Here is a 21,450-nt window from a genome sequence, read left to right as displayed (position 1 = left end):
TCAGGTAGTAATTACCAATACAGGCACACTTCGGATATATTGCAGGTTGGGTCCCAGACCACCACAATAAACTGAAGATCACAATGAAGCAAGTCGCAAATTTTTTGGTTTCCTAGTGCATATAAATGTTATGTTTATACTAGTAGTAGTATAAACGGTAGTCTTTTAAGCTTACAATAGTATTATGTCTAAAAAAGCAATGTATATACCTTAATTTTAAAAATACTTCATTGTCAAAAGTGCTAACCATCACTTAAGCCTCCCGTGAGTTGGTTTTTTTGCTAGTGAAGGGTTCTTGCCTCGACATTGATGGCTGCTGACTAATTGGGGTGGTTGTTGCTGAGGTTGAAGTGGCTGTGGCAGTTTATTAAAATAGGATGACAATGAAATTTTGCTACATTGATCGACTCTTTCACAACTGATTTTTATATAGCATGTGATACTGTTTGATAGCATTTTACCCACAACTGAACTTGTTTCAAAACTGTAGTTAGTCCTCTCAAACCCTGCCACTGCTTTGTCAACTGAGTTTATATACTATTTTTTCCTGTTGTTTCAACAGTCTTGTTGAAGTCCTGGCATGTTTACCAGGAGTATGTTCCATATCAAGAAACCACTTTCTTTGATCATCCATAAGAAGTAGCTGCTTATCCATTCAAGTTTGATCATGAGATTGTAGCAATTCAGTCACATCTTCAGGCTGCACTTCTAATTCTAGTTTTCTTGCTGTTTCTACCACATCTGCAGTTACTTCCTCCTCTGAAGTCTTGAGCCCCTCAAAGTCACTCATGAGGGTTGAATTCAACCTCTTCCAAATTCCTGTTAATGTTGATGTTTTGACTTCTTCCCGTGAGTTTTCTTAATGGCATCTAGAATGGTGAATCCTTTTCAGGAGACTTCGATTTACTTTGCACAGATTCATCAGAGGAATCATTATCTACGGCATCTATTGCCTTATGAAATATATTTTTGTAATATTAAGATATAAAATGGCTCTTAGATTCGTGGGCTACAGAATGGATGTTGTGTTAGCAGGCATGAAAACACCATTAATCTCCTATACCCCCCCCCCCCCATCAGAGCTCTTTGATGACCTACTGCATTGTCAATGAGCAATGCTATTTTGAAAGGAATGTTTATTTCTGAGCAGTAAGTTTCAATAGTGGGCACAAAATAGTCAGTTAACCATGTGATAAACAGATGTGCCATCATCCATCAATAGGTTTGATCACATGAACATCAATCACTACAAACACATGAGTAATGCATTGCACTACATGTTACAATGGCTTCAGCATCGCTAGGTGATAGTTTTCAGCTCCATTGTAATCTTATGGGACCTCTGAAATGTTATTAAGCAGCACATGACTGTACAAATGTGAGACTAGACTTAAAATATTGTAAAATTGTTAACTTTGCTGGATGTGATAACTGTAGTATAGTTGCATAAGCTATTATCTTTATTCTTAAGAAAAACACTGAAGTATTTAGGGGTAAATGTTATGATGTATACACAAGTGGCTCAGAAAAATGTGTAACTGGGGGTGTGTATGTAGAAAGAAAGAATGCACAACAGCACATAAATACAAATGTTAAAGCAAATGGAACATTTTAATAACAGGTGAATCATGGTAAAGGTTAGATGAGTGCTCTGTGCACTATTCTTATTCTTCCACCTTTTCTGTAAGTTTTAAATTATTTCCAAAGAAATGTTTTTTAAAATCCATGTATACATGATCTAGTTTAATTATTATATAGCATCATAAATATAGTTAAAACTTCCTGTATATGCCTACTCTTCCCAAAGATAAACACATCCCACACAGTTCAAACCAATGTTGTTCAAGAGCCAGTGACATTCTTTCATGTTGATTTTTTCCTGTTGGTTTTAGTAGGGAGTTAAAAATCATATTTTGGACACTTATTCTTTTACATTTATATACTTTCTATGTAGGCAATTACTCTGTCTGAAACTTGTCTTCATTTTTTAATGTCATTTTGACAAATTTTGTATTTAAAATAATTTATCAATCCTTTCATTTCTGATTTGTATGTTTTACACTTCCCCTATCTAAATTTTTAAAGACATTCTCTAACATCTTTTTTTTTTTTTTTTTTTATAATTTTATTTTTTTAATGGGGTGACATCAATAAATCAGGATACATATATTCAAAGATAACAAGTCCAGGTTATCTTGTCGTTCAATTATGTTGCATACCCACCACCCAAAGTCAGATTGTCCTCTGTCACCTTCTATCTTGTTTTCTTTGTGCCCCTCCCACCCCCTATCCCTCTCCCATTCCCCCCTCCCCCCCGTAACCACCACACTCTTATCAATGTCTCTTAGTTTCAGTATTATGTCCCACCTACGTATGGAATAATACAGTTCCTGTTTTTTTCTGATTTACTTATTTCGCTTCGTATCATGTTATCAAGATCCCACCATTTTGCTGTAAATGTTCCGATGTCATCATTTCTTATGGCTGAGTAGTATTCCATAGTGTATATGTGCCACATCTTCTTTATCCAGTCATCTATTGATGGGCTTTTTGGTTGTTTCCATGTCCTGGCCACTGTGAACAATGCTGCAATAAACATGGGGCTGCATGTGTCTTTACGTATCAGTGTTTCTGAGTTTTGGGGATATATACCCAGTAGAGGGATTGCTGGGTCATAAGGTAGTTCTATTTTCAGTTTTTTGAGGAACCACCATACTTTCTTCCATAATGGTTGTACTACTTTACATTCCCACCAACAGTGTATGAGGGTTCCTTTTTCTCCACAGCCTCTCCAACATTTGCTATTACCTGACTTGCTAATAACAGCTAATCGAACAGGTGTGAGGTGGTATCTCATTGCCGTTTTGATTTGCATTTCTCTAATAGCTAAAGAAGATGAGCATCTTTTCATATATCTGTTGGCCATTTGTATTTCTTCCTGGGAGAAGTGTCTATTCATATCCTCTTCCCATTTTTTTATTGGATTGTTTGTTTGTTTGTTGTTGAGTTTTATGAGTTCTTTGTATATTTTGGATATTAGGCCCTTATCTGAGCTGTTGTTTGAAAATATCATTTCCCATTTAGTTGGCTTTCTGTTTATTTTGTTATCAGTTTCCCTTGCTGAGCAAAAACTTCTTAGTCTGATGTAGTCCCATTCATTAATTTTTGCCTTCACTTCTCTTGCCATTGGAGTCAAATTCATAAAATGCTCTTTAAAACCCAGGTCCATGAGTTGAGTACCTATGTCTTCTTCTATGTACTTAATTGTTTCAGGTCTTATGTTTAGATCTTTGATCCATTTTGAGTTAATTTTTGTACAGGGGGAGAGACTGTAGTCCAGTTTCATTCTTTTGCATGTGGCTTTCCAGTTTTCCCAGCACCATTTATTGAAGAGGCTTTCTTTTCTCCATTGTGTGTTGTTGGCCCCTTTATCAAAAATTATTTGACTATATATATGTGGTTTTATTTCTGGACTTTCTATTCTGTTCCATTGGTCTGAGTGTCTATTTTTCTGCCAATACCATGCTGTTTTGATTGTCGTGGCCCTATAATAGAGTTTGAAGTCAGGTATTGTTATGCCCCCAGCTTCATTCTTTTTCTTTAGGATTGCTTTGGCTATTCGGGGTTTTTTATAGTTCCATATAAATCTGATGATTTTTTGCTCTATTTCTTTAAAAAATGTCATTGGAATTTTGATGGGAATTGCATTAAATTTGTATATTGCTTTGGGTAATATAGCCATCTTGATTATATTTATTCTTCCTAGCCAAGAACAAGGTATATTCTTCCATCTCATTATATCTTTTTCGATTTCCCTTAACAATGGTTTATAGTTTTCATTATATAAGTCCTTTACATTCTTTGTTATGTTTATTCCTAAGTATTTTATTTTTTTTGTTGCAATCGTGAAGGGGATTATTCTTTTGAGTTCCTTCTCAGTTGTTTCATTGTTGGCATATAGAAAGGCTATTGACTTCTGTATGTTAATTTTGTATCCTGCGACCTTACTGTATTGGCTTATTGTTTCTAGTAGTCTTTTTGTGGATTCTTTGGGGTTTTCGATGTATAGGATCATATCATCTGCAAAAAGTGATACCTTTACTTCTTCTTTTCCGATATGGATGCCTTTTATTTCTTTGTCTTGTCTGATTGCTCTGGCTAGAACCTCTAGTACCACATTAAATAAGAGTGGAGAGAGTGGACAACCCTGTCTTGTTCCTGATTTAAGGGGGAAAGCCTTCAGTTTAGTGCCATTTAATATGATGTTAGCTGATGGTTTATCATATATGGCCTTTATCATGTTGAGATATTTTCCTTCTATACCCATTTTGTTGAGAGTCTTAAACATAAAATTGTGTTGTATTTTATTGAAAGCCTTTTCTGCGTCTATTGATAAGATCATGTGGTTTTTGTTCTTTGTTTTGTTGATATGGTGTATTACATTAACCGTTTTACGTATGTTGAACCATCCTTGAGATTCTGGGATGAATCCCACTTGATCATGATGTATTATTTTTTTAATATGTTGTTGTATTCGATTTGCTAGTATTTTGTTTAGTATTTTAGCATCTGTATTCATTAGAGATATTGGTCTGTAGTTTTCTTTTTTTGTGCCATCCTTGCCTGGTTTTGGTATGAGGGTTATGTTGGCCTCATAAAATGTGTTTGGAAGTATTGCTTCTTCTTCAATTTTTTGGAAGACTTTGAGTAGAATAGGAACCAAGTCTTCTTTGAATGTTTGATAAAATTTGCTGGTATAGCCGTCAGGGCCTGGACTTTTATTTTTGGGGAGGTTTTTAATGGTTTTTTCTATTTCTTCTCTACTGATAGTCTGTTTAGGCTTTCTGCTTCTTCTTGACTCAGTCTAGGAAGGTTGTATTGTTCTAGGAATTTATCCATTTCTTCTAGGTTGTTGAATTTAGTGGCATAAAGTTTTTCATAGTATTCTACAATAATTCTTTGTATATCTACGGTGTCCGTGGTGATTTCTCCTCTTTCATTTTGGATTTTGTTTATATGAGTTCTTTCTCTTTTTTCCTTGGTAAGTCTTGCCAAGGGTTTGTCAATTTTGTTGATCTTTTCAAAGAACCAGCTCCTTGTTCTATTAATTTTTTCTATAGTTTTTCTGTTCTCTAATTCATTTATTTCTGCTCTGATTTTTATTATCTCCTTTCTTCGGCTGGTTTTGGGTTGTCTTTGTTCTTCTTTTTCTAGTTCCTTAAGGTGGGAAGTTAAGTGGTTCACTTGGGCTCTCTCTTGTTTGTTCATATATGCCTGAAGCGATATGAACTTCCCTCTTATCACTGCTTTTGCTGCATCCCATAGATTCTGATATGTCGTATTGTCATTTTCATTAGTCTGTATATATCTTTTGATCTCTGCACTTATTTCTTCTTTGACCCATTCATTTTTTAAAAGTATGTTGTTTAGTTTCCACATTTTTGTGGGATTTTTTTCCTCTTTTTTGCAGTTGAATTCTAGTTTCAAGGCTTTATGATCAGAAAATATGCTTGGTACAACTTCAATTTTTCTGAATTTGCTGATATTGTTTTTGTGGCCCAACATATGGTCAATTCTTGAGAATGATCCATGTACACTGGAGAAAAATGTATACTCAGTCACTTTGGGATGAAATGTCCTGTAGATGTCTATCATATCCAGGTGCTCTAGTGTTTTGTTTAAGGCCACTATGTCTTTGTTGATTCTCTGTTTGGATGACCGATCTAGAGCCGTCAGCGGTGTATTGAGGTCTCCAAGTATGATTGTATTTTTGTCAGTTTTTGTTTTAAGATCAATAAGTAGCTGTCGTATATATTTTGGTGCTCCTTGGTTTGGTGCATATATATTAAGAATTGTTATGTCTTCTTGATTCAGTGTCCCCTTAGCCATTATGAAATGGCCATTTTTGTCTCTAAGTACTTTTCCTGTCTTGTAGTCAGCATTATCTGATATGAGTATTGCTACACCTGCTTTTTTTTGGATGTTATTTGCTTGGAGTATTGTTTTCCAGCCTTTCACTTTGAATTTGTTTTTATCCTTGTTACTTAGATGAGTTTCCTGTAGGCAGCATACAGTTGGATTTTCTTTTTTAATCCATTCTGCTACTCTGTGCCTTTTTATTGGTGAGTTTAATCCATTTACATTGAGTGTAATTATTGATACTTGTGAGTTCCCTATTGCCATTTTATATCTTGCTTTCTATTAGTTTTGTGTCTTGTTTGATCCTTCTCTTTCGTTTTTCTATCTTTTGTTTTTATTTGGTTGTATTCCATACATCTTTCCTCTGTTGCTATCTTTTTTATCTCATGTGCTTCTGTGGTGGTTTTTTCAATGGTGGTTACCTTTGAGTAATGAAAAGGGTCCCTACCCTGTTCATTGTAGCGAACTATTTTGTGAGTACTTTTGCACTCCATCGTCCTTTGCTACTGTTAATCTCCGTCTTCTCCCCCTCTTTCTTTTTGTTGTTGTCACAGTTTAAATTTGGTTTTATTGTGTTCTTCTTGGAGCTTTTACTTGTGGCTCTGTTTTTTTTTGTTCTTTGTATCTGATTGGAGAACCCCCTTTAGTAATTCCTGGAGTGGGGGTTTTCTGATGATAAATTCCCTCATCTTTTCTGTATCTGTGAATGTTTTTATTTCTCCTTCGTATTTGAAGGATAGCTTTGATGGGTATAGTATTCGTGGCTGAAAGTTCCTCTCTTTCAGGACTTTAAATATTGGGGTCCACTCTCTTCTAGCTTGTAGAGTTTCTGCTGAGAAATCTGATGATAATCTAATGGGCCTTCCTTTATATGTTGTATTCTTCTTTTCCCTGGCTGCCTTGAGAATTTTTTCTTTGCTGTTGGTTTGTGTCAATTTCATTATGATATGCCTTGGAGTAGGTTTGTTGGGGTTAAGAAAACTTGGAGTTCTGTTTGCTTCTTGAACTTGAGGCTTTAGTTCTTTCCACAGGCTTGGGAAGTTCTCATCAATTATTTGTTTAAGTATGTTCTCCATTCCATTTTCTCTCTCTTCTCCCTCTGATATACCTATTATTCTTATGTTATTCTTTTTGATGGAGTCAGATAATTCTTGTAGGGCTATCTCATTTTTTTTAATTCTTGAGTCTCTTTCTTCTTCTCTCTGTTGTGCCTCAAGTTGCTTGTCTTCTATTTCACTAATCCTCTCTTCTATCTGACCTGTTCTATTAGCTAAGCTTGTTACTTCGTTTTTCAGCTCGTGAATTGAGTTTTTCATCTCTGTTTGATTTGTTTTTATAGTTTCAATTTCCTTGGACATATATTCTTTGTGTTCATGGAGTTGTTTTCTGATTTCCCTATATTGCCTTTCTGTGTTTTCTTGTATATCTCGGAGGATTTTTAGGATTTCTATCTTGAATTCTCTGTCATTTAGCTCCAAGGTTTCCAATATATTAAATTTTTTCTCCATAGATTTTTCCTCATCTAGCTGTGTTACCTCTCTTTCTTTTGTATCCATGATATTCGATTTTCTCTTCCTTAATGGCATCTGAGGGTGGTTTTGTTGATAGTATTAATGAGATTTAATAAAGAATAAAAAGTTAAAAAAAAATAAAAAAATAACAAATCGAAAAAAGTTTTTTTTTTTTAAAAATATTAATAATGAAATAAAGAAAAATAAAATAACATAAAAATTTTTAAAAAAGGAAATTATTCCCCCCCTCTTTTTTTCCTCTCCTCTCCTCTCCCCTCTTTCTTGAGAAAATCTTGTGGTGGACTGTGAGTTATAACAAACAATGCCTGTGATGGAGGGCCTGAATTGGGGAAAAGTAATAAAGGGGCAAAAAAGAGAGAAAGAAAAAAAAAAAAAAAAGAAAGAAAAAAGAAAAAAAAAAGAGCGTATGGACCCACAAAAAGCAAATAAGGAAAAAATTTGAGTCAAGAATAAAATGATTTGCTTTTAGGTGTTGGTTTTCTAAGAGTTATGATGAGAGGAATAAGAGGAAAATGGAAAAATGGGGGGACAAATTAAAAACTTACTATTGTATTTAGTGGAACAAGAACTAGATAATATGGAGAGCCAGGGATGGGAGCACTGCTAGTGAGTTAAAAAGGTGAAGTAAAAACCCCCCAAAATGCCACAAACATAGGTTTGAGTCCCAGATAAGATAATTTGTTTGTTATTGAGGTTTGAATGAGAGGAGATGTAAAGGAGAAAGGAAGAAACTAATATAGAGGGAGAAAAGAAAGAGAGAGAGAGGAAAAAAGAGGGAACCACTAAAAGAAGAAAAAAGAAAGGAGAGAGAGAGAGAGTTAAGGGTTTTGGAGTGCAACCCTCATAGAGAGAAAGGAAGAGAAAAGAAATGATAATGGGAGATGTAACACTTATGGGTAGTGTAGTTCAAGGAGAGGAGAGAGTAAGACCGGTAGAGAGTTAATCGGCCAAATTGGAGGAGGAAAAAAAAGTCTCAAGAATGAAGATAAGAGAAACAAACGAACAAATATAATAAAATGGGATAGGTTATAAAGTCTGCAGATTATTCTTGATTTTGAGAGGTTATCTTCTTGCTTTTTCTTTTCTCTCCCTCTTCCTGGTCGGTGACTCTGTACCCCGGGTTCTGCCCCTTTGGCACGCTCAGGTAGAGGTTTGCAGTTGATAAGTCTCTATGGCAATGTCATGTATTGTGCTTTATTCTCGTTGGGAGTCGAGGCTCATTAGCATTTATAGGCTCCGACAGTGAGAGAGTCCGTGTTCCTGGAGCCTTTCTCCTAGTCTTTCCTTCCTCAATTAGTAGCCTGATAGTCCAGGTATGGGGTTGCTGCTGCCTCTGCCTGGATAGTAAGAGGCTCAAATTGCTGGCAACTCCCCACTCTATTTCCACTCAGCACAGGGCTCTGGGTAAGGCTCAGTCAGTCAGAGCTGCTAGCATAATCAGGCGGGCTTTCCGCCCACTCGAAGACCTCTGGCTCTGCCACTCTATCCGGTAACACAAGCGGGCGCCCACTTCCGGGGCGCTTGGAGGAAACTCTCACTCACTGTCTGCAACCAGGATATCCGGCCAGCAGTCTCACGCTCTGAGTGAAACCCCCAACCGCAGGGAAAAGTTGCAGCGTTGGAATTGAGTCTCGCTCCGTCCCCGTGTGCGGCTTTTGCAAGGCGCTGGGGCGGCCCGAGATTCCGCTTTGGCCCACACAAAGGTCCCTGACTCTGCCCCTCTGTGCGATAACACGGGCGCGCACTGCCGAGGCACTCGGAGGAATCGCTCACTCCTTATCTGCGCGCGCAAACCAGGATATGAGGCCAGCCGCGGTTCCCTCTGAGTGAAACAGCCTCCAGCACGGAAAATCTCCACCGTTGGGATTAGTTCTCACTCCCTCCCGTGCGTGGCTTTCCCAGGGTGCTGGGGCTGCCCAGAGACTCTGCCCTCAGCCCACAGAAAGGCCTCTGACCCTGCCTCTCCGTGGGGCAACACGGGCACCCACTTCCGCGGCTTAGGAAGAAATCTCTCTTCCACTAACTGCGCACCGACCAGGAGACCGGGTAAAATGGCCGCTCCGCTTGTCTTTCTTTGTTTGGGTTTGGCGCGAGTGTTAGCTTGTATTGCCCGGGTTGCCACAGGATCAGATTTTCCTCGGCTTGGATCTCTGAGCCACAGCCTGGTTCGGCCGTTTTTGCTGCGGGGGCCTGGATCTATTCACCCCCTTTGCCCGCCTCAGTTTCTATATTCACAGTTACCAGAGAAAGCCGCCCTGTTTAGGTTAGTGAGGAAGGCGGAGCATTTCTTACTCCCTATTTCCTTCGGGGTTTGGTTATATATTTAGCCAATTTTTCACTCAATCATACCTTTGGGTGTATTGCGAAGAATCTGGAAGCTCCAAGTATAGGTTTTTCTGTTTCTGGTTGAAGATCTTGTTGAGTTTTGGGGGAGATTTATCGGTATCGCTTCCTACTCCGCCATTACTCTGACGTCATCTCCCTCTAACATCTTTTAATGAAAGTTTTAACATCTTTTAATGGGGACTCATGGCGCTATTCGGAGAGGCTCAGTTCAGTGAAACATTCTTGAGTGCGTACTATATAGCAGGAGTTGTGCTTGGCAGGAGGGGTATATTCATGCATAAGGCCCAGTGCTATCTCTGAGGAACTCCATTTAATAAAGTAACATCAGGCAGAAAGAACATGAGCAAAAGTTGCAGAGATATCAAACTGAAAGAAGTGTTCTGAGAGCTAAATTAGTTCAATATTGATCACACCAGTGTGGGAGGTGGCAACAGGATTGGAAATATGGGAGTAGAACCACGAAGGCATTTCGGCATGGAGCTCAGACTTAACTTCGAAGGACCTTAATGATAACCATAATACCAGCGAATATGCCTTGATTATTTACTATGGTACTGTGCTGAGAACTCCAGGCATTATCCCATTACGTTTTGTTTTCTTGTTTTTGTTTTTAGTGAGGGAGAGGAGAGACAGACAGACAGAAAGACAGAAACATGGATCTGTTTCTATATGTGCCCTGACCAGGGATTGAACAGGCAACCTTTGCATATGGGGATAACCACTGACCAACCAAGCTATCTGACCAGGGCATAGGATAGGTTTTAATGTTATCCTCATTTTATCAACTGAGTCTCAGGCAGCTTGATGTATTACACAAGTTGAATCAAGGCTTCTCTTATTAAATCACTTATGCAGAACAGAATGCATTTGAAAATCACTACCTCAAAGCATTGGAAAATATTGAAAGGTTTGAGGCATGAAAGTGGCATAATCAGATTTACATTTTATGTCTATCATGTTAGAAACTGCCTGGAGGGTGGATTTGAAATTAATAAGGTTTAGGGAAACCAGTTATGAAACTCTTACATTAGTCCAAATGAGAGATGATTAAAGACCTGAACTGAACTATTAAGTTCAGATGTATCATATGGGATGAATTGGAAATGAGATAAAAATATAGCAATTAATAATGGGCCAAAAAGAAATTTATATGTGTTATGTTAGCTAAGGGAAGTATAAGAAGTATTTTACCTTGAGAAAATTAATTATGATTCCTGATTTAGTGGACCCATGTAATTAAGTAGCAAATATTTTAAATAAGATAATTTAGTAATAAAAAAGAAAATAAGAAACAATGTACTGATTTAACTTTAATTTGATAAGTATACATGCTGTGTTTTCTAGAGTTGTCACTAAAACATAAATAAATAAAGGAACAGAGCTTGTAAATTCCACACTGGTAGAGAAGAGAAAGGAAGAGCCAGGATAAGTAGAAATCATAAAGAAAAAGAAAACAGAGGTAGAACAAATAAAAGTATTAAATATACTATAAATGTATATGCGGAAATAGTTATAATAAGTGTAGTTTGAGTAAACAGTCTAGTTAAAAGACAAAGGTTTTCAGACTGGACTTTTTTTGAATGTCAACTATATGCTATTTACAAGAAGTAGAAAAAGGTTGAAAGAAAGATATGGAAAAAGGGCTGAAACCCCATCTTGAACACAACCAGGCCTGCTTTCCTCTGTATTTATTATCAGCACAGGCCCGTCCTTAGAGCCAACTGTATTTTCAAAGCATATAAGCATTTATCAGACCTGGAAAAGATTCTAAGATATGACAAGAATGTATCTCATTATGCACCTTTGGTAAAATCCTTTTCTGAGGGTCTAGTATGAGTGTGTATGTGTGTGTGCATGTGTTTATTGAGATATAACTCACGTACCCATTCAAGTGTAAAATACAGTGGCTTTTAGTGTATTCATAGACTTGTACACCTATTGCAATAATCAATTTTAAAATATCTTGATTATCCCCCCCAAAAGAAACTTCAAAATCCTTACCTATCACTCACTTATTTCTCCATTTTTCCCACTTAAGCCCTAAGCAATCAATAATTTATTTTCTATCTGTACATATTTTCCAATTTTGGACATTTCACATAAATTAAATCATATAATATGTGAAAAAATATATGGAAAAAGATATACCAGGAAAATTTCAACAGCAAAGCTGTCAGGGTTATATTAACATCAGACAAATGGACTTTAAAGAGGAAAAAAGTTATTAGAGTAATGGCAGTGCCTAAAATAGGAATTTAAGTACAGAACTTGGAGATTTAGTTGGAAAGAATGTAACAGTATGTTTTCAAGCAACTAATATGTTCAATTCCTGTTAAACTGATTTGAAGAATAAAGACAAAACTTAAGATTTGGGGAAAAAATACCCATAGATTGTATGGAATTTAGATTTTAACCCAATATTTTTCTTCAGAAATTTCAAAAATACTAGTTTTGTCATTTCATGTCATTCTAAGTCTGTGTTTGTTGGCAATATATATACAATGAAAGACATTTGGTAAGCATTTGCTCTTGTGTTTTTTTCAGGAATTCAGAATGTCCTCAGCCTCTTTTGTGCGGTTCTCACAGAAAATAAGGTTCTTTTCCATTCCGCAAGTTTCCAGAGACTGAGTGATGCTTGTAGAGCCCTGGAATCTTTAATGTTTCCTCTTAAATATAGGTGAGATTTTTCTGCTTGTACTTTTATTTATTCTCCAATTATACATTATTAGTGATCAGTTGAAATGTCATGGCACAATAGTTTGAACCACAAGGTCATATTTTACTAAGTCATGAATTTGATAGGAATCTAGCCTTAGAATTTGAAACTTTTCCAAGCCATTCATTACTGAGTGTTGATTAATTTAGTGAAAAATTAATTAATTTGAATAGTGTTGTCAGTAGCATTTAATTCTCTTTGAATATGGTTAGTGATAAAATTAAGGTAGTGCTGTGATTTTTTAATATTAAAGAATTATTAATTTTAGGGGTTATATCGATATGGTTCTATTTAAAAAAAGAGCCCTTTTTTAGATACCTACTAAAGTATTTGTATATAAATGATATGCTGTCTGGAATTTGCTTCAAATAATACAGTAGGAAAGAAAACAAAAGTGGGTAAAACTATATAGGTGATTATGCATTAATAATTGGCAAGTCTGGGCCCTGGCCAGTTGCTCAGTGGAGAGAGCGTTGGCTCAGTGTATGGATGTTCTGAGTTCAATCCCTGGTCAAGGCACACAGGAAAGGTGACCATCTGCTTCTCCCCCCTGTATCTCTTCCTTCTTGCCTTCTTCCCCTCCCACAGCCAGTAACTTGATTGGTTCAAGTGTGGCCCCGGAGTCAGTGTTACTGCCTGATGTCATATTTCTATGTAAGGAAAAATGCGTTCAAGCAAGATTAAAAAACCCAAAGAGGCTGCTTGCCTAGGAGGATAAGGCATAAGGAAGCTGCCCTGGATTTTGTTTATTTTATATCTTATTATATCTGATCATGTATTTCGCATGAAACACTAAAAAAAATCTGTCCTTTTGAAAAGTAAATATTAATAACCATGAAAATGTTATTGATAATTTCTAAGCATAGGTAATATAAAAAATTTATAGTACAAAGATGAAAAAAATATGCTTATATTATGGAAAAACAAATATGTCTCACATGTATTTTTTTCACTTCCAGTTATCCTTATATTCCCATTCTCCCGGCTCAACTACTAGAAGTTCTAAGTTCCCCAACACCTTTTATTATTGGGGTACATTCTGTCTTTAAAACTGATATCCATGAACTTGTAAGTATTCATCTTTAAATTGCCAGTTATTTAGGCCAGAGGCTTATATTACTTTGAGTTTTATAACATTTCAACTAATTACTATTTTTAGCTCTGTTTTTATATTCCTTATAAAAAATTGGCAAGAAGTAAAGCATCATTAAAAAATTTTAAATATATTCTTATAGCAAATGAGAGATTTATAAAACGAATCATTAATATTTTTAAATGCCCCTTCTTTTGGCATATTAAGTTTATCTTTCTGTACTCTTCATCCTATTTATGGGAAAGGAAGATAAAAGAATCTATTATGTAGTATTCCATTTATACTTTTGTTACAACTACTTTAATTTTTTCATATTTTGAAACGAGGCCTGTGTTAATTGTGAATGGCTTATAACTAAAAAGCAAAAATCATTTGACAAAGAGTGAAGGGTTTTACTGTATGGAAATTTAATATAAGCCCCAACAAATTATTCTATTTCTCATGCCATGTGAATAGAAATACCAAAGAAGAAAAGTAATACTCAGCATTCACGTCAATTCTGGAATAACATGTTTACTCCTCTGGACTGCATGCACTTTAAGAGGGACTCTAACAAAATAACATGCCTCAGAGAACATCCAGGATTCTCAAGAGTTTAGAAACTATATCTTATGAGGCCCTAGGGAAATTTTCTCAGGTAATAACCTGATACTATTTGATAACTAAAGACAAATATTTAAGTGGCTATAGGAAATATAATAATAATAATTATTATTATTATTATTATTATTATTTTGTAGCTCTAAAAGGCTAAAATAGAATAAGTGGGTATAGTGAATATGGAAACAAATTTTTGCTCAGTGTGAGTTCTGAACCATTAGAGCTGTTCAATGACGATGAATAGGTTTCCTTATGTGAGAAGTGTATTCTCAGCCACTCTAAACTGAGTGCAGGAAACAGATTGCATGACACTTTTCAGTGAGTTTAAGAATACTTATTTTGCCCTAGTCAGGTAGCTCAATTGGTTACAATGTCGTCCCAATAAGCCAAGGTTATGGGTTTGATCCCCATTCAGGGCACATAAAAAATCAACCAATGAATAAATAAATAAGTAAACAAATTGATGATTCTCTTTCTTCCCTTTCCTCGCTCTCTTAAAAAAAATAAAATGCTTTCCTGAAAAGTTGGACTATATGACACCTGTGATACATAGATCTTTAAGATTTTGTATTTCTACTTTTGTTTTAGTTTTAAGTGCCAGCAAAGAGGTAAGCCTGTTGGTACTTATACGGAATTATAACTGTAATCAAATAGAAGGTATCATTTTAACTGACAAAAGATGATTCAACATTGTAATTATAAACAAGATGCTCATTCATTAATTAATCATCTACTTTACTTTTATATGTTGATATCTAGTCCTTTTTAACTTTGATATTACTGCATAAAAATATGTGTAAATCAACATATATTCAGATATGTGTAAATCAATACATATATTCAGATGAACTTAGTATAATTAGAAGCATACCCATCTGGTTTGTAGGTAATCTTTTTTTCCATTAAATTGTTTTCTCTGGAGGTAGGACAAGCCAAGTATTGTCAAAAGTACATTTCTTCATTTTTTGGTAAATAAATTAGAATACATTTTAATCCTGTTACCAATGTAATAACTTCAGCAATCTTAGCTAGTTTCTCTTAATTTTTTTTTACATTTTTATGTAAGTTATTTGTAAATAAGCTGTTATAAAGTGCTAAAAATCAGTTTCTTTCTAGAACACCTTAACAGTACTGTTTGGCATATACCAATTGCTTTGCTTGTTAACTCATGTAGTGATTACTGTTATTAGATCATTGGCTACACTATTATAATAAAGCATTCAAAATGCAGTGGCCCAAACAAATGGAATTTTATTTAACACTCATGCGGCAGGTATTCCATTATGCCAGCCCTGTTTCCTCCATGAACCCATCAAAAGTCTAAGTTTCTTTCCTTCTTGTTTCTCCACCACCATTCCCCCAAGCACTGTCCTCATCTAAGGGTTCAAGGTTGAGTTGCTGCCAGTTCATACTTTCAGCCATGGAAAGGGGAAAGAGAGCCTTACATCGCCTCTATTTTGAGTGCTTGGAAGTATACACATTACTTTTCATGTTCCACAGCAGAAACTTAGTCACCTGCCACACTTGATTTCAAAGGAAGCTGGGAAATATGATAGTCCCTCCTTATCCATAGGAGATAACATTAAAAGACCCACAGTGAATGCCTGAACCACAGATAGTCCTGAACTTTACATATACTTAGTTGACTGAGGATAAACAAAACCAGGAGTGAGGGGGTTACTATAGACAGTAGCTGGGAGCCATGAACCTGGCTTTCTGTTACTGTGGACAATCAAGAGTCTCTTCCACACCTAGTTCTTCTCAGTTGAATTAGTGCTGGTCATATTAATTTGCTTAACAACAAATATATTTTATTAATTATATTAATTTTTGTATCTCCTTTAGTTAGATGTGATCATAGCAGATTTGGATGGAGGCACTATTAAAGTTCCTGAATGTATTCACCTCTCTACCCTCCCGGAACCACTTCTACATCAGACTCAAGCAGCTCTTTCTTTGGTATGCTGTTTTTTTAAACAGGAATTTTCTCTTGATTTAAATCTAGACCAAGATCATTAGAATTAAATATCATCAGCAGTGTAATTACTTTTTAAAAAGGTCTTAGCTTAACCAGGCATTGACGCAATAGATAGAATGTCAACCTGAGATGCAGAGGACCCATGTTCGAAATCCCAAGGTAGCCAGCTTGAGCTTGGGCTCATCCGGCTTTAGCACTGCCTCACCAGCTGGAGCTCAGGGTCGCTGGCTTGAGCATGGGATCATAGATATAACCCCATGGTCACTAGCTTGAGCACAAAGGTTGCAGACTTGAAGCCCAAGGTCATTGGCTTGAGCCCAAGTTTGCTGGCTTGAGCCAAGGTCGCTGGCTTGCATAAGGGGTCACTGGCTCAGCTGGAGGCCCCACACCCCAGTCAAGGCACATATGAGAAAGCAATCAATGAACAACTAAGATTCTGTAACAAAGAATTGATGCCTCTCTTCTCTCTCTCTTCCTGACTGTCCATATCTGTCTCTTTTTCTCTGTCTCGCTAAAAAAAAAAATTTATTTATATATATATATATGTGTGTGTGTATATATATATATATATATATATAGTCTCATGTAGTATTTAGAAGTCTTTACTAAACATTATCCAAAGAATATATATACTTTGAATCCTAACTGAACATTTGTTGTACAATTATTCTTTCACTCAGCATATTTACTTGGTATACATACTGAATATTGTCGTAGGTATTGATTGGAAACACCCGTGAAAACAAGACTAGACTGCTTTGAAATCACTGACTCTCCTGATAACCCCCATTAGAAGCTAGCACTTGTTTCTTCTCCTTCCACCTCCTATTGACATCTCATTTCTCGTTGATAGATGTGCTATTTGCAAAGCAGGGTGATGTTGTTTTGCCAATATTTTCAGGTCACTACAGGAAGGTGTAGCTTATAGATTAAATGTCTAGCATTCTAGGTAGCAAAGTTTTAAGAAATCTTATGTCCTGGATGTTTCTCATTGAAATGAATTTAATTTTTTGTAGGTATTTTACCTTATTTGATTTGTAAATAGCACAGTATTGTATTTTACTGACAACATTTAGGTACCCATTTATCCGTCATCAGCAAATTGAAATTTAGAAATTCTTCATATTAAGCCATTACTAGTTCTAAGGCTTTTTATATATATATATAATATTTTTCTTTTTTTTTTAATTTTTTAATTCATTTTAGAGAGGAGAGGGAGAGAGAGAGAGAGAGGAGAGACAGAGAGAGAGAGAGAGAGAGAGAGAGAGAGAGAAGGGGGGAGGAGCTGGAAGCATCAACTCCCATATGTGCCTTGACCAGGCAAGCCCAGGGTTTTGAACCGGCGACCTCAGCATTTCCAGGTCGACGCTTTATCCACTGCGCCACCACAGGTCAGGCCAACTAAGGCTTTTATATTCTTCTTGAATAATACTCTATGCTGAGCTGGTTAAAATCCCCTAAAAAGTTCCCCCCCTAAAAAAGGAAATTAAGTAGGAACTCAGCAGTCTAGGCTTACCAGGATGGATTTCATGCTCAGAAATTTTCAAATTTTATCAGTTTCTATGTTGTTACAGTGATATTTGTAGGATGCGAACATTTAGAGAAAACTGATTTTTTTTTTCTAATGTAATTTATACTCTGGAATACAAGGTGTGATAGAGTGGAAAGAAGATTAGTATAGGACCCAGAAGACCTAAATTTCAGTCTGCATTCTGCTACTTAATACTATTGAGCCTGACCAGGCAGTGGCGCAGTGGATAGGGTATCGGACTGCAATGCAGACAACTTAGTTTTGAAACCTCAAGGTTGCTGTCTTGAGAGCGGGCTCATCTGTCTTGAGTACAGGCTCACCAGCTTGAATGTGGGGTTACCAGCTTGAGCGTGGGATCATAAACATGACCCTATGGTTGCTTGCTTGAGCCCAAAGGTTGCTGGCTTGAAGCCCAAGGTCACACTGGCCTGAGCCCAAGGTTGCTGGCTTGAGTAAGGGGTCACTTGCTCTTCTGTGTTCCCCCACCAAAGCACATTTGAGAAAGCAATCAATGAACAACTAAGGTGCTGCAACAAAGAACTGATGCTTCTCATCTCCCTTCCTCCCTGTCTATCCCTATTAGTCCCTCTCTCTGTCTCTCTCTCTCTCTGTCTCTGTCACAAAAAAATAAAATACTATTGAGCGAATGACACTCTGTCGGCCTGTTTCTGTAGGTTGTATCTGTAGGTTGACTATTTTATACATAGGGTGACTGGATGACTCTATGACTGTTTCCTGAAGTGAAATGTGGAGATGATTTTGGGTGGTATGTGGCAACCATTTTTATTTTAATAATTATATATTTATTATTAATATTTATTAAAAATAGCATATAAAAACTGTGATTTTACAAATGATAATGTCTAATAAAATACTAGATTTAAAGAAGTGAGTTGATTTAAAAGATAATTTAAAGAAAAGTATCAACTAAATTGCATTGGTGGTATATGGATATATCAAAAGTTGAAAGGGTATTTAAGTATTTAAATGATTGAAAAAAGCTTAATATTGGCCCAGGCCGGTTTTCTCAGTGGTACAGCGTCAGCCCAGTATGTGGAAGTCCCATGTTTAATTCTCAGTCAGGGCACACATCGGAAGCCACCATCTGCTTCTCCACCCCCCCCCATGTCTCTCTCTCTCTCTCTCTCTAATCCTTCCGCAGCCATGGCTCAAATGATTTGAACAAAGTTTGTCCCAGGTGCTTAGGACATGGCCTTGGCCTCAGGCACTAAAATAGCTCAGTTGCTGGAGCAATGGAGCTGTGACCTACTTGGGCAGAGCATCACCTAGTAGGGGCTTGCCAGATGGATCCTGGTCAGGGCGCATGTGGGAATCCATCTCTTCCTCCTCGCCTCTCACTTAGTAAGAAAAGAAAAAAGCTTAATATTTTCTTGAAATCTTAAATAAGTTTTTTAATCTTACAAATACTTAATGATATTTATAATTATTTGTGGATTAATTACTAAGATTAACAAAGATTAAAAGTTTAGTTCTTTAGTCAGTGGCTCTTGGTAGAAGTTCTGCTATACACTGGTAAACCTTATGCAATACCTGTGCCACTGAATTTAGTCAGTGAGTAGAATTCATTTTGGGGAAAACTGAGTATGCCAATTTTGGTATACTCAATGGTGGATTATGTGCTACAATATAGTACCATAAATAGGCATAAGAGCATTGTATAGTATCAAATAGAACCAAAGAGAAATCATATTTGATGGACCGTGTAAAAGCTTTGATGCACTAAACAATTGTAATCAAATGGCAACACGGTACTTGAACTATGTAATAAACATGAATGATTTTATAAACTTGAAGACATTATTATACTGTAGTAGTGATTGGGTGATTGGGTTATAAATATTGTCAATATTTTAGTGTCAGTTTGCGTCTTTTGGTCTATTAGTATACTTCCAAAATCTGAGTATTTGAAAATGTCTGCAGAAAACAAAAATTTGCTACATACTCTTTTTTCCTACCTGCTTTCCTTCAAAGCCTAAATCAAATGTTACCTTCTTTTGTTGCTTTGCTTAAGTTGAATTAATGATACTTTATATTTCACATATACTCTTTATGTGTTTATAGTACTTGTGGCATTTTATTGTACTTACACTCATATGGACTGTGAAGTTCATAAGCTTTACCCCTTTCTCCTCAGTATTTCAGTTAATTAATTTTAATTACACAAAGAAACATGAAAGTAAATGCTTGTTTAAAATTTTCTACCATATAGACAAATAGCTCTGCCCTAGACCATTCTCTTTCAAGAGGTAACTACTATTTTATAGATTAGTGTATATTCTTTCAGAACTTCATATTTTTATGTGTATATCATTGCTTGTACATATATAGATTTAAGGTTTATTTTGTTTTATTTTAAAATAAATGAGACCATGCTATATATATTGTTCTAGAACATGGTTTTTCATTAAATATTTTATCTTGGAATTTTTTTCACAGTAGTGTATACAGAGCTTTCTCAGCTAATTGCATTATATAGTCCATGGAGAAAATACATTGTAATTCATATATTGACACTTTTTCATCCAGTGCTCCAAATAGATTAAATAATAAGTTTTATTGACATTAAGATCTTCTTCTACATAACAAAATGTCTTTGTTGTAGATTCTACACCCAGATTTGGAAGTAGCAGATCATGCTTTTCCCCCTCCACGAACAGCTTTATCCCATTCAAAAATGCTGGTAAGAAGTTTAAGATTTAAATTTTCTGCTTTTAAAGAGAACTGTAATTTTTCCCTGACCCAGTAACTCAGTTGGTTAGAGTATCATCCTGTCATGTCAGGGTTGCAGGTTTGATCTCGGGTCAGAGCACATACAGGAATCAACCTACGAATGTAAAAAAGAAGTAGAACAACAAATTAATATTTCTCTTCCTGCCCCCTGCTCTGTCTCTTCCTTTCTCTCTCTAAAAATCAATTAAAATTTTTTTTAAAAAGAGGACTGCACTTTTATTTGTACAGTTGTTAAAGAAGCTGAATTAGACGGATAGCCTACGATAAATGAGAGTTAGGTGGACAGCCTAGTAAAATGTACACCGAATTAGAAATGAAAAGAATTGCACTGACTTACCTTGTGAGCTGCTCAAGGAGGAGCCACCGGGCAGCACACTGGCCCAGTAGGGAGAAAGGCTAAGACCGTTGTCCTGAGGAGGCATGAGGAAGTAGGGGGCAAACAATCAGAACCTGGGTTGCAGCCTGGAAAATTGTGCTAAGCGGTAAGTCAAAAGGGTCAGGCAAGGATTAAAAAATAAGCGGGAGGGAGGAGCTTACAAAAAAATGGAAACATATTGTTGATAAAGGGAGAGAATCAAGTTTGAGAGATGAGTAGATGAACATAGTTCTAATTAGAAGCCATTAAAGGGTGAGTGTGTAACAGAGATCCCTTTTTTATTTTGCTCAGTGCATTTCTTAGAAGTAAGCTCTGTGGCCAATAAGGAGCTTCATCGAACTGGACGCCTTTGGCAAGTTCCTTAAGCATTCTTGACTATTTCCTCATTAATTAAGGGATTGATGAAATAAATTTGTAAATTTTGTTACAGTTCTAAAACAATGATTTTATTAAAACCCAAATTATTAAAGCAGAGTTTAAGTCAGAATTTGTAAGAATAGATTTTTCTAAGTTGGATAGATTTAGAAGAATTTTATAAGCTTTAAAAATAGACTTTTGAGTTATTTTCCTTTATATTTGTGATATTCTTTTGATGGCTATGAAAGTCA

At 36.1% G+C, this 21,450-nt stretch overlaps 1 protein-coding gene across 4 annotated transcripts in view; it reads left to right on the top strand.

Annotated features, from left to right (window-relative positions):
- SBF2 (SET binding factor 2) overlaps nucleotides 1-21,450 on the top strand; it is a 513,016-nt gene that overhangs the window by 271,315 nt on the left and 220,251 nt on the right. For all 4 annotated transcript variants that reach the window (XM_066250933.1, XM_066250932.1, XM_066250931.1 and 1 more), the window contains exons 7-10: nucleotides 12,342-12,474; nucleotides 13,473-13,581; nucleotides 16,052-16,165; nucleotides 20,339-20,416. In XM_066250933.1, the coding sequence (XP_066107030.1) occupies nucleotides 12,342-12,474; nucleotides 13,473-13,581; nucleotides 16,052-16,165; nucleotides 20,339-20,416 (434 nt within the window). The remainder of the gene's footprint in view (nucleotides 1-12,341; nucleotides 12,475-13,472; nucleotides 13,582-16,051; nucleotides 16,166-20,338; nucleotides 20,417-21,450) is intronic.

The sequence above is a fragment of the Saccopteryx bilineata genome, chromosome 1, assembly GCF_036850765.1.
Source record: "Saccopteryx bilineata isolate mSacBil1 chromosome 1, mSacBil1_pri_phased_curated, whole genome shotgun sequence".
NCBI classification, from domain to species: Eukaryota; Metazoa; Chordata; class Mammalia; order Chiroptera; family Emballonuridae; genus Saccopteryx; species Saccopteryx bilineata.
Note: the sequence above shows the minus strand (reverse complement) of the source record. Positions and strands in the feature narration are given on the sequence as shown.